Source organism: Pediculus humanus, genomic scaffold (genome assembly GCF_000006295.1).
Source record: "Pediculus humanus corporis 1103172108314 genomic scaffold, whole genome shotgun sequence".
NCBI classification, from domain to species: domain Eukaryota; kingdom Metazoa; phylum Arthropoda; class Insecta; order Psocodea; family Pediculidae; genus Pediculus; species Pediculus humanus.
The window spans coordinates 332,247-347,890 of NW_002987883.1; the positions used below are offsets into that span (position 1 = coordinate 332,247).

General features: G+C 22.7%; 2 protein-coding genes across 2 annotated transcripts; both read right to left on the bottom strand.

Moving 5' to 3' along the window:
• Positions 1 to 3,742: 3,742 nt before the first annotated feature.
• Phum_PHUM594290 (glycerol kinase, putative) lies at positions 3,743 to 6,126 on the bottom strand (the record flags this gene model as incomplete). Its single annotated transcript, XM_002432545.1, has 10 exons — positions 3,743 to 4,031; positions 4,117 to 4,280; positions 4,363 to 4,457; positions 4,556 to 4,660; positions 4,744 to 4,870; positions 4,960 to 5,274; positions 5,353 to 5,442; positions 5,535 to 5,704; positions 5,796 to 5,889; positions 5,965 to 6,126. The coding sequence occupies 10 exons, from the start codon at positions 6,124 to 6,126 to the stop codon at positions 3,743 to 3,745; spliced, it is 1,611 nt and encodes a 536-aa protein (XP_002432590.1).
• A 3,213-nt stretch (positions 6,127 to 9,339) lies between these two features.
• Phum_PHUM594300 (uncharacterized protein) lies at positions 9,340 to 11,876 on the bottom strand (the record flags this gene model as incomplete). The annotated part of the gene is made up of 5 exons (XM_002432546.1): positions 9,340 to 9,622; positions 9,886 to 10,062; positions 10,149 to 10,244; positions 10,328 to 10,484; positions 11,756 to 11,876. The coding sequence occupies 5 exons, from the start codon at positions 11,874 to 11,876 to the stop codon at positions 9,340 to 9,342; spliced, it is 834 nt and encodes a 277-aa protein (XP_002432591.1).
• Between the last annotated feature and the right edge of the window lie 3,768 nt (positions 11,877 to 15,644).

The following is a 15,644-nucleotide window of genomic DNA, read 5'->3' on the forward strand; positions in this document are numbered from 1 at the left end:
ATTAAACTTCACGTACGTTAGGTTTAAATTTTTTTTCCTTTTTCTATTGATAAATAATATTAACGATTATTATTATTGAAACTAATTAAAATATTAAATTAACAGTACTAAAGTACAAATAATAATAATTACTTAATTTTTTTTTTTTTTTTTTTAAATGAAATATAAAATTAAAAACTTACAGAAATAAAATAATGAAATTTAATATCACTAATTAAACGTTAAAATTTCACGTGTGAGAACGTGTAACGTATTATTATTATTATTATTATTCACTAACAAATAAAAATTGACATGAGTTTTGTTTAAATGAGTTTATGCAAACTCCAACGAAATTGACCAAAAAGAAAAAAATAAAAAAAAAATCACGTAAATAAACAATTGAATAAATATCGCATTCGTAGCATTAATAAATATTAATTATTATTATTATTAATAAACGAATATAATTGAAAACTTGTTACCAACAATTACGTACGATGAATAATAATAATAATACTAATAATAATAATTTAATCGTCCTTGTCATTTATTTAAGTGTGAGGGGTTTTAAAAACTTTTGTTAATAATGCCTTTTTGCCTTTTGGGAAAATTGATTTCCGTGTTTTTTTTTTTTTTAAATTTACGTCACGTTATTATCAATTATCATTATTATTATTATTATTATTATTATTATTATCGAAAATCTGTTGTGGATCTCTTTTAATAAAATCCCGTATGAAGTATATAAATATTTTTTTTTTTTTTTTCGATTTACTATAAATTAAAATTTTAAATTAAAAAAATAATTAATGGAATTTCTTACCTTTCGTAAATAATAATAATAATAATAATAAAATTAAATGGCGATTACGTTATAATAATACATAGCAGGTAGCGAAAATAATGATGATTATAAAACACTAAACTAGATTTTCTCGTTTGTTGAATTTTTTTTTTTTTTTTTTTTAAAGTATTAAATGAAAGTGAAATTATAAATGTTTAAATAACATGGAAAATACTAACGATGTTGATAAAATAAAGTTTAAAAAAACTAAAAATAAATTTTTTTTCGAGCTTTGTAACCGAAAAACAAGCGATTTCCACACGCGCGCACTCACGCACACACACACACACACACACACACGCAAAATATGTGAATATTTTCTCACGTTAGCTTTTTAATAATTTAACAAAAAATCGATTAAATAAAAAAAAACATTTGTTAATTCACGAATTTGTTATAATTTTCGATTACTGATTGATTGTGTCGTGGAATAAAAAATAATAATAATAAAATTTAATCTAATAATAATAAGTATTTAAATAAATTCTTACGTGATTTTTATGCACTTTTGGTTTAATTTTTTTTAATAACATAAAATAACAATTAAATTCTATATAAAAAAAAAAAAAACTAACAATAAAATTTTTTTTGTAACGTTACCACTTAAAACGCGTTTGATTGACTAATGCAAAAAAAAAAAAAAAAATTTAAAAAATGACTTTCACTCTTAATTTTTTTTATTTTTACATTTTGAATGTAATTGCGATATGGACACCATTTTGTTTTTTTGCATAAAATATAACCTAAAGTTTATATTATTAACTTTTACCTTCCGTAATTTTTATATTGGAACTCATAATAACCGGTAAAGTTGGTAAAATGTTTTCAATTTAGTTACGTAAATTAAAATGTTGTTGTCAATTTTTTTTAGAAACGATTTCATGAATTGTTTAACAAAAAAAAAATATCGTAAAAAGGAATAAAAAATTCTAAAAGAAAACTTTTTTTTTTTTTCGTATAGAAATTCTAAGAACAAAACATGTCGTACGATGCATAAAACCCCCCCCCCAAAAAAAGTTTTTGGTAAAACTTTTTAATATTATTATTATTAAATAATGACGTGAAATGCTTTTAAATAATTAAAATGTGCGAATGTGAAAATATGTTTTTTTTTTTTTTCAAAATGGCGAAAATATTTGTTTAAAGTTTTCTTTTGTTATTCTAGAAAATAAAATTCAAACAAAAGAAAATTTTAGAAAAAAAAAAAAAAACTAAAAACATAATAATCGGAATTTTTTTTTCCGAAACAAACAATCGTGTTTCTAAAAGAATTGTTACCAACCAAACAAATATTCATTCATTCAAAAGTAAACGTTTTTTTTTTATTCAAAGGGTGGGGGGAAGGGAGCTAACGCGAAGGTTAAAAATATATGGAAAAAAGATAATAATAATAAATAGAAAATGTTTTTTTTTTTTTTTTTTTTGTTCAACTTTTACTCGTAAAAATTGTTTTCCATTCTCTTTTTTCTGCATACATTTTTTTTTAGTTTTTTTTTTAAATGTTGAATGAGTTTATAAAACAAGTTTTTTCTTTTTGACTTTAAATTTTTTTTTGACTTTAAATTTTTAATCTGAAATCTAAAACATGGCGGATTTATTTAAAAAAAAAAAAATTATATGTTTTGAATGTTGTTGTTGTTGTTTGATGATGACGTTACAAAATTTAAAAAAAAAAAAAAAATTATGCCCCGGTTAAAAATTTTAAAAAAAATTATTTGTAAAATATTTATAAAGAGGTTATTAACCTTTTTGTGTTATTATCAATGTATGAATTTTTCGTATCAGGCAAAACATAAAAATGTTTGAGTAAAATTAAAAAAGAAAAATTATTATTATTAGTATTAATTTTTTTAAATGTATAAAATCTCTAAGCATATCTCGAGAGTAATAAAAAAGTTGTTGATAAATTTTATTAATTACCTGAGAGCAATTAGTGGGGAGCAAGCATCGGAGAGATAATAATAATAATAATAATATCATAACTTATTTAAATAAATGATACGAAGTTCAAGGAATCCTTGTTTGTTTGTTTGTTTGTTTACTGTTTGATATTTAATAAATTGTTGTTTTTAATAAAATTACGTTATAATTAAAACAATTAATAAATTATTATTTTGTCGTTGATAAAAAAAAAAATGCTTCAAGTTTAATTAAAGAATTTTTAATTTATTATTATTATTATTATAAATTTTTAAAAATGTTTTTACCGGGGGAAAAATTTTCAAATTAGGTTATTGTCATTCGTGCAGGTAATAAAAAAAAAAAAAAAAAAAATTAACCGTTTCCGGGTTTTTTTTTTTTTTAACCTTGTTAAACGTAAAACATATGCGTGATAAAAAAAAAGCATGACGACGATTAAACGAGTAAAATTGTTATTAAATTTTTTTTTTTTTTTAAATTAAAGGAAAAGGAAAATAGCAATCACGTGTCCATTTTTTTTTTTTTTTTATAGGAAAATTGATTTTCTTTGCATGTTTTTATAAAAAAATTTTCTTTTTTATAATGAAATTGTATTCGTATTAATAATATAAAAATAATTTTTTATTTCGTTTCAGGCAAATAATTATTTTGCTAAATTTACTCGGCAAAATAAATTAAAATTAAATCTATGATATTAATTTTTAAAAAACCTTTTTGTTTGTTTGTTTGTATTCTCTCTTGTTTTAAATAAACAAACAATACAAACGGTTTTTTTTGCCTACCCACTGTGTGTGAAAGAGGCATCATTTAATCATTACTATTTAATTTTTTTTTTGTATTGCCGTATACTAGAGCAAAAAAATTTTTAATAATAATAATAATAATATTAATATTTGAGCTAAAACGAATTCGATTATTTATCGTTTTGAAATAAATAAAAAAGTTTTTGTTTAAGACTAAAAGATTGCAAGAAACTTTTAGCCAGTTGTACCAACGTCAGTATTCATCCGGATACCAATTTAAAAACCTAGAAATTGCACTTTTCCATAGTTCTATTTGTTCTTTATATTCTTCTCTAATGTTAGGCCTCGGAATAAATATTTGATCTACAGTTCTTAATCTACTTATTTCTTCTTTAGAATTCCAAACTCCGCTTGCCAAACCAGCCAAATATGCAGCTCCTAAAACGGATATTTCAGTGGATGATGGTCTTTCAATTGGAATTTGAGTGAGATCAGCTATAAGTTGCGTTATGAAATTGTTGTTGGAAACGCCACCGTCTATCCTGAAAAAATCCAACGGAAAATCATTCATATTCAAAATGGAGTCGGTAAGTTTAGAAATTGATATTTTTACGTTCGATAACAAACCTAATTAATTTAAAATCTAAACCGATTTCTTTTTTGACAACTTCGAAAAGTTGATGAATTCTAAAAACTATACTTTCTAAAATTGCTCTCATCATGTGACCTTTTGACGTTGTCGGTTTTAAACCTATAAAACCGGCAGCAGCAAGTCCATCGTTAACCGGAGCCTATAATTAAATTAAATTAAATTAAAATTTTTTTTTTTTTACGATCGATTAAAGTAATTTGAGTGAGTAATTAATTGCTCACTTGAATTCCACTGAACGATGGTATAAAACAAACACCGTTGGCATCATTAACGGAATTTGCAATATCATTTGATTCCGATGGATCTTTTATAATTCCTGAAAAAAAAAAAAAATTTTTTTTAGGCCTTAGGTTTAATTGTATTTCTTTAAGTTGAAATATTTCATTGCATGAATTATGGATCTTAAAATCTAACCTATTTTTTGAGCCCATTTTATTGTCGTTCCCGTGTCATTTGATGCTCCTTCAGCCATGTAAATAGTTTCTTTATTAATTCGCCATCCCACAATCGGATAAAGACCTGAGTACAAATATTTTAATTAAAAATGGGAAAAATTAATTTTTACTATTTGAAAAAAAAAAAAAAAAAAAAAAAAAATTTACCGGTAATAGAGGCGTGTGGTTCACTTCCCGTGTTTATATTTACAAAACTACCCGTACCTAAAGTAATTTTAAAATCACCTCGTTTAAAACCACAGGAACCAAAAAGTGATGCAGATTGATCAGCTACCTATTCATTAAAAAAAAAAATAAATTATTTATTTAAAAAACAAATTTATTATTGTTCAAAAAAAAAAAAAAAAGAATTAAAATTCTTACACAGCTTCTAATAGGAATGGGTGAACCGAATAAATATGAAGAAGTATAACCGAAATTTCCAGCAGTATCTAATATTTTAGGCAATATCGTTCGTGGTAAACCGAAAATATAAAAAGCCCAATCGGCCCAATCCATTGTGAAAGGATCGAAAAATCCAGTGCAGGCTGCATTGGACACGTCTGTCACGTGTTGTTCACCACCAGTTAATTTATATATGAGCCAAGTATCCAAAGTTCCAAAATGAACTTCATTTTTTTCTATGGATTTTTTAAGAGAAGGTATATTTTCCAATACCCACAACAGTCTAGCGGTTACCTGTTATTAAAAAACTAATTATTTCTAATTAAAATTTCTCACATCCTGTAAATAAAAATGACGTTGTTTCATTTTCACCTGAGTATTCATGACTTTCATTTGACTACCTGCCAGAAATCTTTTTCTTCTGGTAAAAGCATATAAAATTTTCGACGTGGCTCGCATTCCCTTTAAAAAAAAAAAAAAAAAAAAAAAAAAAAAGGTATTTTAAATAGGATATCGTGAAAATTTAAACAGTTGAACTGTAGCAAAAACGTTACCTTCATTAAAAAAGATTTATTAAGTTCTTTAACTATTTTATTAGCTCTTAAATCTTTCCATATAATAATATTATGATAAGGTGTGCCTGTTTTTTTATTCCATGTTGTAAAAGATGAACGCTGAACGGAAAGTCCCAACGATGTTATTTGATTCGAAGTTAATCCGGCATCTGGAAAATTCCATTTCAGTTTTCGGTTTAAATTTTTTTTTTGTTTTGAATTACATTAAATATTTCTAATACAAAACTTTTTGACACAAACCTTGAAGAGATAGCTTTATTACTCTTTGAACAGATATCCATAACTTATCAGGATCGATTTCTACGAATCCAGGTTCAGGATAAAGAAGTTCTATCTAAAAAAATATAATAGTATAAAACATAACGTTTCGAATCGAAAAAAGATGTTTTGAAAATTCCAAAAAACTAACCTGATCAATTCCAGATCCGCAAAGTTGAGCTTTTTGATTAAATATGCAACATCTTAATGTTGTCGTACCAACATCCAAAGCTGCCACAAATTTATCTTCCGTCATTTCTTTAAAAAATATCAATCTATCCTCACGTGTTGTATTTTCAGCTCCTGGCGACATATTGTTTATTAATTAATATGAACAATTGTCAGCTAAACGTGATGAGAGCCAAACAATTTTTTTTGTTTTTTCCAATATTAAATATTATTATTCCCGTATTTAAATTCATATCTGATTAATTCTTTCACAAATTTTGTAACGCGTCCTATATTTTAACCTCAATTTTATTAATAATAATAATAAATGGTAATGGCGTGTTTATAAAAAAAAAAAAAAAGCAGATTTTAACTGCAATTTTAAAAGAAATTGATTAAAATAACGAGATTGCGCATTGAACCCAACCAACGACGACGAATTTTTTTTTTAAATCGGGAAAAATAAAAGTTGTGGGAAAATTTTTTTTTTACAATTACAAAGAATAATAATAATAATAATAAATTATTTAGTTTGTGTTATCAAAGTTCGATTTTATGACGTTTTATAAAAGTTTTATCAATAAAATAAAGAAAATAAAAACAATTGAAATACTTACGAGTTTTAAAAAAAATTTTCTTTCCTTTTGCGAATAAAACCTTAATTTTGCACTATGATAACGGTCGGTCGGTATATTTATTAAAAAATTTGTAACGTATTTTTTTAAAAATAAAACTACTTATTTTAAGCAAAATTATTTATTAACAACGAACGTTACAACTATTTAGAAAAAAAAAAATGGTAGCATAAAAATTAATTTAACCGAACCATTTGTTTTAAAAATTGCAAAATTAATTGTTACTCGTTTGTTGGTTAAATCTTAAATGATTGCGGAATGGGAAAAACTTCAATAATTTTTTTTAATGACGTCAAATTTCCCGTTAAAAAAAAAAAAAAAAAAAATTTAAAATAATAATAATTATTATCATTTCCTTAGAAAATTTAAACAAAAATAGTAATAATAATAATAATAATACGAACTGTAGTTTTCCTTCAACAATATAATATTACCGTTAGATAAAAAAAAAATTATCTTTTAAACTTTAAGAAGGTTATTTTATATATATTTCCTTTTTGACGTCATATCTATGTTTAAAATAAAAAATTTATTATTTAATAAAATTTTAAAAAATTTATTTTTTAAAGGAAATGACGACTACTCGTATCGCAATCAAACTTTAACAACAACAACAACAACAACCACAAACACAAACGCACATTTTAAGGTCACATAAAATTTTTTTTTTTATTTGTAACGAATTAACTAAAGTTCTTTAATAAAATATATAAAAAAAACGTTAAATTATTTATTCGTTTAATTATTATTATTATTATTATTATTATTTATGAACAAAAAATTTATATTAAAAAAAAATAGCACGAATCGATTAATTATTGATAATAATAATAAAAAAAACTCTTTTCCGACCGCCGTTGTCACTTTTATTTAAATGACCTTAAAGGTCATAAGGTTAAAATTTTCGAAATTTAATTTAAAAATTATTATTATTATTATTTTGTCTTTTTCAAATACAAACATTTTGTGTTTGTATGTATAGATTGTTTACAAGCCGGTGTGAATGCACGAAAATAAAACGAGTTTGTTACGTAACATGGTCTATCCGCGCACAACAACAACAACAATAAGAAAAAAAATTAAAATCACGTGTTAATTAATAATCGAAAACAATTTAATAATAATAATAATAATAATAATAATAATAATATTAATCACTTTTATTAACGAATTAAGATGGCGATGATGATGATGTTTGTGTTAGATTGTTTAAAAAAAAAAAAAAAATGTTGCCACGTTCACAGGTGATAGATATATAAAAACGCCATCGATAGCGAAATCTATACTAGACATAATAACTTTCTAGTTTCGGTTCACCTAGATCGTGTTTGTTGTTTGTTTGTTTGTTTTGAAAGCCTATAAATAAAGCCTATATTTTTAAAATTTATTTTCACATAAAGAGTGCGCTTATAAACGTGTTTTCAATCCATTTTTTTCATCATGTTTTATTAAATAAATTAATATAAATAAATAAATTTTGTAATTTTTGTAAATGATAATATTTTTATTATTAAAATTTTTTAAAAACAAAACGTATTATTATCATTATTAATAAGAAACCAAACAAAATTTTTTATACAAAAAATTATTATTATTATTATTATTATTATTATTATTGAGTTTGACTCTTTTTTTGTTTAAGTAAACATTTTTGTCGTTTTGTACTTTAAAAAAAAAAAATTTAAATAATTAATTGGCACGTTTTTTTTTTTTTTTTTTTTTTTAAAAAAAATATTTTACATAAATTTTATTGATTTAATAAAAAAGGCCTTTAATAAACCCAAAAATTTAATAATAATAATAATAATTTATACATAATTTTAAATAAATAAATTTTATTGTCACTCGCATTTAAAACTACTACAATTTTTTTTTTTTTTTACAATAATTTTTATCAATCGAAAAAATATTATTATATCAAAATCAATTTTTTTTTTTTAAATTTTTAATGATATGTTAAGGTAAAAATCTTTTTTTGGTATTACAATTGTAATTTAATCACTACAAAAACAAACTCGCTTCTTTTTTAAAATTTGAAGTAATAGAAAATATAATAATAATAATAATAATAATAATAAAATGACTAGATTGTAATTTTTAAATTGATAATAACATTATAAAAATGTTTTTCTTTTTGTAGTGACTTACAAATTTATTATTGCCCTTAATTTAAAACAAAAAAGGGGAGGGGGGTATTCGTGTATCAATAACATAATTTTTAGAATAATTACTGATATTTTTCAATCAAAAAAATCAAATTGAAATGAATAAAAACATAAATTCTGTTTCTCATATACATAAATAAATAAATAAATAAATAATAATAATAAGGAACTACGGACACTACGTATTGATAATAATATCGATTTGGCAATTTTCATTTCTTAATTTGTATAAATCGATTTGTAATTCGTTAATTATGAAATAAAAAATACTGCGATAGTTGTAAAAATAATAATAATAATAATAATAATAATAATAATAATAATAATAAAACAATGATGAAAATATAACGTTTAAAAATGATAGATAGAGACTAGATAGATATTTTTGGCTTTGGTTTTCGATAAAAACTAATATTTAATTTGAAAAGGGGTGTGTTCTGTGGGGAATTATTTTTTTTTTTTTTTTTTTTTTTTTTTTTATGAAAATATTTTTTTTTCATCGGGTGATAATTTATTGATGATAATAATAATTATTATTATTATCATCATGAATAAATATTAATTCGTTTTTTTCGCATCGTTTTTCGCATCTCCTTCTTTCGGTTGTCCGAAACCTAAAATTCTTGCCAATGCATCGCAAATACCACCCAAAAATAAGGCACAAAATAAATTTTCGAATGGAATGAATGGATCGTGTATTCCTAATAATATTGATGATAGTTTAAAATATACGAAAAATATGACGATTCCAAAATAAACGAGTGCGTGCGGTGCGGATATCAAATCTGTTTTTTTGTCCAAAACAAATATGACGGATGCTACAAGGCAAGCTTTGGTGTAACTGAAAACAAAAAATAATTTTTTGAATCGTCGTCGTCGTCGTTGATGATGATGATTCCAAATTAATTCTAAAGAAATTTGAACTAATTATTATTATTATTAGGCATTTGTTATCTGAACTCAATAAAACAGGTCATATTCCCAAGACGTTCTTTACACAGAAGAATAAAAAACTGTGTGCAGCAATATTATTTTGTATTTCGATCTCATTATTCGCCATTTTGGATTTTTTTTATGTTTTGATGTTTATTGTCTTATACTTACAAACTAGGTTGCATAAATTCCATGGCTGTCGGTGTCCACACTCCTCTTATAAGTCTTTCCATTAATTTAGTAAATCCTGCTCCGTTACCTTTTAACGTTCCAATAAGTATCATTATTATATATGCGTTTGGATATAATTTGGCTGCGTGTGTGACACCATCGTGTACTTTTTTGCACCTTAAATAAATTATTTAAATAATTAATAAATAAAAAAAGACACCGATATGAGTTTTCTATGGAAGTTGTCATTTTAAATTTCTCACCTGTAAACTTCTTTCATGGCGGCGAGTACAATTTTTACGGGTAAAAATTTGGCAAATTTATAACCGATATCGAAAGGAGAATAAAATATAACGTACCTAAAAAGACAATTGAAAAATTATTATTATTATTTTTTGAAAGATTTATGTAAAAATTAAAAGTGGGAAGGTTTTTTTTTTACCAAACAACCGTTGCAATTAATAATTGAGGAGTATTTTTTAATGGTGCTAAAATTGGTTCGCCTAAAAGACCGTTACAAAGCATTCCACCGGCAAAAATAACAAGCATTGTAGATAACCAACATGACATTGGATGTTTTCGGGAAAATGCCAAAGCTCCTAAAAATAAATAAATAAATAAATTATTAATTCGAGAATTGTATTTTATTAAAAATAACTTTAATTAATTTAAAAAAAAAAAAAAAAAAGTAAATTTTCGTAATAGGGGCGATATTTTGTATCTCCAACTGTGAATTTTACCTCCTGGAGTTTAACATCCCCCTCACTTAAATACAAACACACACACACGTCGTTTGACGTGGAAGAAGAATTTTATTTAAAAATAAAAAAAGTTAAAAATATATAAGTTTTAAAAGCTTTTTAATAATAAAATTCATTTTTTTTTTTTTAATCTTAACTTTTTTTATTTAAAAAAAAAAAAAAAAAAAACAATTTTTTTTATGTGTGTGAAATGATTCATATAAAAATATTGATTGGAATAAAAATGTTAAATTAAGGGTGAAATTAGGGTAAATTTTAATTTACACCCCCCTTCATTTCATTTTGACTTTTATTCAATTTTAATGTTCACCCCTAACAAAAAAAAAAAAAAAAGTTTTTTGAATATTGAGAGTAGATTTACCTTAAAAAAAAATTAATTATAACTTTTTCCAGGAGGATTTTTCCAAATTTAAACTTTTTTTGTTTTTTTTTTAAACAAATAATGATAATAAAATAAATTTTCCGGAAAAACAAAAAAGAAAAAAATTGAAAGTGAAAAAGAAATAATTACTACAAAAAAAAATCAATTTTAATAAAATATTTATCATTCATACATGATTTTTTTCCAGTTTTTTTTTTTATAAAAAAAAAAATTAAATTTTAGGTTTTAAAATTTTAGGCGCGATCATATTTAAACATTCACGATAAAAATAAATTTAATTTTAATTTATTATTTAAAACAAAAACAAAAAAAAAAAACTTTTACAAATTGTTTACAACTTACTTTGTTTGTTTGGTTTTGGAATCTAATCGTTGTTAATACTTGTTTTAAAAATTTATATAATCAATTAAAATGGCGGGAAAATATATTGAATTGGATAATGACGCTACCTGAGAAATTTTTTTTTTTTTTTTCCAATTTTATTTTAAATTTAGAAAATAATTTGGCAATTGTTTCTCAGGTAAAATTTTCTTATCGATGTCATCAATGCATAATTTATATTATACAATTGTTGTTAGGGTAATGATATAAAGAAAATCGAATTTTTTATTACGATTTAAATAGATAGACAAAGATAGAATGATAATTGCATTTTTCTTTTTCAAGGTAAATTTTTAACCTTAGATCAAATGCGGTTTATTAAACTGAATCAAGATCATATACTTACCCGGTCCCAAATCTTCTCTTACAGCCAATGCACATAATACACTGTGAGCAATGTCAAAATACGGAAACATTTTTAATTTTGTTACTTGATTAGCCAAATCTAAAAACGCCTCGGGATCCATAATGATGAGGGTTGTTCTTTACTTATTATTATTTTAATCCGTATAAAAAAAAAAAAAAAAAATTTTTTTTTATTCACCAACCCCTTTGATTTAACGTACCAACTTAAAAAATGATTGCCCCGGATATTTATTTTCGGATTCAACGTAAAGAGCACGCGCTTTGTGTGTAGCGTTCGTTTTTTTTTTATTGACAACGTTTCGACACCGTTAATCTCTTATTGAAATTCGGTTGTTTGTTCGTTGTGATTATAAGGGTATTTGAAAATCTCGCTATCAGCCACGACGACGTGGAAGATTGTAATGAATTAAATTTTTACTTTCGAATCGACAACGTGAAGTTTTATCCTATGCAATTTTTATACCACGTACGTAGTGCAATTTGCATAAATTTTAAAATTAAGGCGTTGAATATGAGTTTAAATAACTTTTTGTTGTTAAATTAAATTTCAAATTTTTTTAAATAATGGTTTCTCGAACTTATTTATTTATTTAAATTTAAAACATTTATACCGACCGGAAAAAAAAAAAAAACAATTTTATTAAAGACATTTAAAAATAAAAAAAAAATGTCGAAATGTTTTGTCCACCGCGTGGTGAAAACGAATTTATCGAAATATATTAAAATATGAAAATTCGTTTTAATTATTTTAATATTAATAATAACGAATTTGTTTTTGTTTTGTTTATAACTCATTCGCATTGTTTGTTAATAAATTTCTTAATACCCCACAACGTAAAAAAAAAAAAAAAAAAAAAACTGCGTGTAATTCGTATATGTATATAAACTTATAATACTACAGGATATTTCATTAAAGTTTGCCAAGAAAAAAAAAAAAAAAATTTCATAATTAACGACTGAAATTTCATAAAAAAATTTTTTTTTTTTTTCACCATATTATAAATTATCATGCTTTTTAGCTAATAATTTAATTCATTAATACGACTCCTTGCTAATGTATATAATTTTTAAAAGTTGTAAAAAAAAAAAAATTAGTTAGCACAATTATCGATAATGCACAACCGAATAAATACCTTAAATTATTTTGCAATACATAATTTAAGGTATACGTTTTAGGTAATTGCGTTTTTTTTTTCGAATTCGAGAACGAAAAACCAAAAATATAAAAAAAAATTAAAAACGACGTAAAAAAAAAACGCCATTTATAAAAATTAAAGGACAAAATAAAATTTTTGGGGAAAAAAATTTCTTAATAAGATACATTTATCTTTTACAACTTACGATGACGTTGACGACGAGGACATCGGTTCCTTAATAATAATAATATAAAAAAAAAGACGAAATTAGGTTTTATTAAAAAAAAAAAAAAAAAAAAAACTCAGGGTCCATTGAAGGTTGTTACACAATTCAAAAAAAAAAAATTAAATTCACTTAAAGGAAATTTTATTATTTGACAATATTACGTCATTTATTATTTACGTTTATTTATTTATTTATTTACTGAAATTTTATTAAATTTACGAATCTCACGAATAAAAATAATAATAACCTTCTCAAAATTTTTATTTTTTTTCTTATTAAAATTAAAATTCTCATAATTAATAACAAAAGTATCAATTAAATAGATAATTAATTAATTACAGTCATCAAAATAATTTTCAACCGTAAAATTATTAATAATTTTATTATGTAAGTTAAAAATAAACAAAAAAATGCGTCTTCGTACCACGTGGTAAAGCAAAAACAACAGCAGAAGCAGAAGATAATTTTTTTTATCGTCTTTATTAATTATTATTATTATTATTAATTTTTTTACGTGTGCATGACGATTATGTAATAATATTTTATTTCTTTTCCTATTTACATTATTGAATATTATTATTATTTTTGTTTCATAATTTTTTTTTTATACGCGCATTAAGACCGTATCAAAACCCATTTAAATTATCATTATTATCATTATTATTATTATTATTATTTTTACAACTTTTTAATTTGTTTTCAAAGTAATTAAATGCCGGTGAAAGTTTTTATTTTTTTTTATTACGGATATATAACTTTTTTTTTTTTTTTTTAATAGTGACATAATATTTAATTTTTTTAAAAAATGTTCCCTTAAGAGTAATATTATTAATAATAATAATGATAATGATAATAATAATATCTTTTTTGATTTTTTAACGTTTCGATAAATAATTTTTTTTTTTTTTTCCCGTCCCCCAAGAAAGAAAAATTGCGTTTTTTTAGTTAGTTAAAAAAGTTTTTAACTTGATTGTATAATAAAAATTATTATTATTATTATTAATTTTTTTTTATTTGAGGGGAAAAAAGAGAACTTCCGGCGGAAATACTTAGTACGAATTGAATTTTTTTTAAGGGAAATTTTTTAAGTTTTACGTTAATTGAGATAAAATCCCGCAAATTGTAATTTTTAAAATGCGAGTAAACATAAAATTTTTGGTAAAAATTCTCTCGCGAGAGTATTAATTAATAAATTATTAATGTAATTAATTAATAAGGTATTTAAACTTTAAATAAATTAAATTTTAATTAAAGAAAAGAAAATTAACGGATTTTTTAATATTGAACAATATTTTTTTCGTTCGTTCGTTTGTTTGTTTTTTTGTCGATAATTAAATTACTTGCGGAAAACACATTATTAAATTACGGTAATTATTACTCTAAGAAGATTTATTATTATTATTTTAAAAAAAAGAGGAGAAAAGAAAGAGGGGGGGAATGAAAAATAAAATTTTATTTGTATTTATTTATGCATTTATTTAAAAAAAAAAAAAGAAAAAACAAAAATTACATCGACAAATTATTATCATTAAAAATTAAAATTAAAATGTTTTTTTTTTGGTAGCAAAATACGCCATTTTGAAAATTTTTTTTTCTTTCAAAAATTTACGAATGTATACAATTATTATTATTATTATTATTATTTAAAAAAAAACAATTAAAAATAAATATTAAATAAAGTTAAATTATTATTTATGTTTTGATGCTTTGAAGTTGAGAATCGAATCTTTTTTGATATTCACCCTTTGGATCGTATTTTTTCGTTAATCTTTCCCATTCTTTTGGTTTTTTATTAACCAAATGACGTATTATTTTATCAGCTGTTACTTTTTGACTTTCGTTACATTTTGAACAATCCGTTGCCAATGCATCCGGTAAAGTTTCTAAAAAAAATTAATAATAATAATAATAATAATAAAATTAAAATTATTACATGAGAATATTACGAAATTTTTTTACCTTTTAACGATTTTAAATTATCGTCATTATTATTATTATTATTATTATTATTATTATTATTATTATTATTGTTATTATTATTATTATTATTATTATTAAACAACAACCGCATTTAACGATCAAAATTTCTTAACATGTAATAATAATAGACTACCTGGATTTAAAACGATTATTATTATTATTTTGCTTTTCGAATTTAAATTATATATAAATAAAATCCGCCGTTTATGTTTTGAGGGGACTCCCCGAATTAAAAAAATTTTTATTTATTAATTAAAAATTCTTTTTTTTTTTTCTCCCTACAAATTATAAGGTTTCGTTTTTCATTTTTTTCTGTACTTTTACTTTTAAAAGAGAGAGAGAGAGAGATATAGAGACGATGTAGTTATGTCAACTTTTTATTATTATTATTATTATGTAATACGGGTTGAGGTTGCCTCAAAGGTACGATCGAACATTTTTTTTTTTTTTTAATGCCAAATTTGTGGTTGTTTCGGCGGACGATCATTTTTTTTTTTTTGTTCGGCTTTGCCAAAGGTTATTTTTTT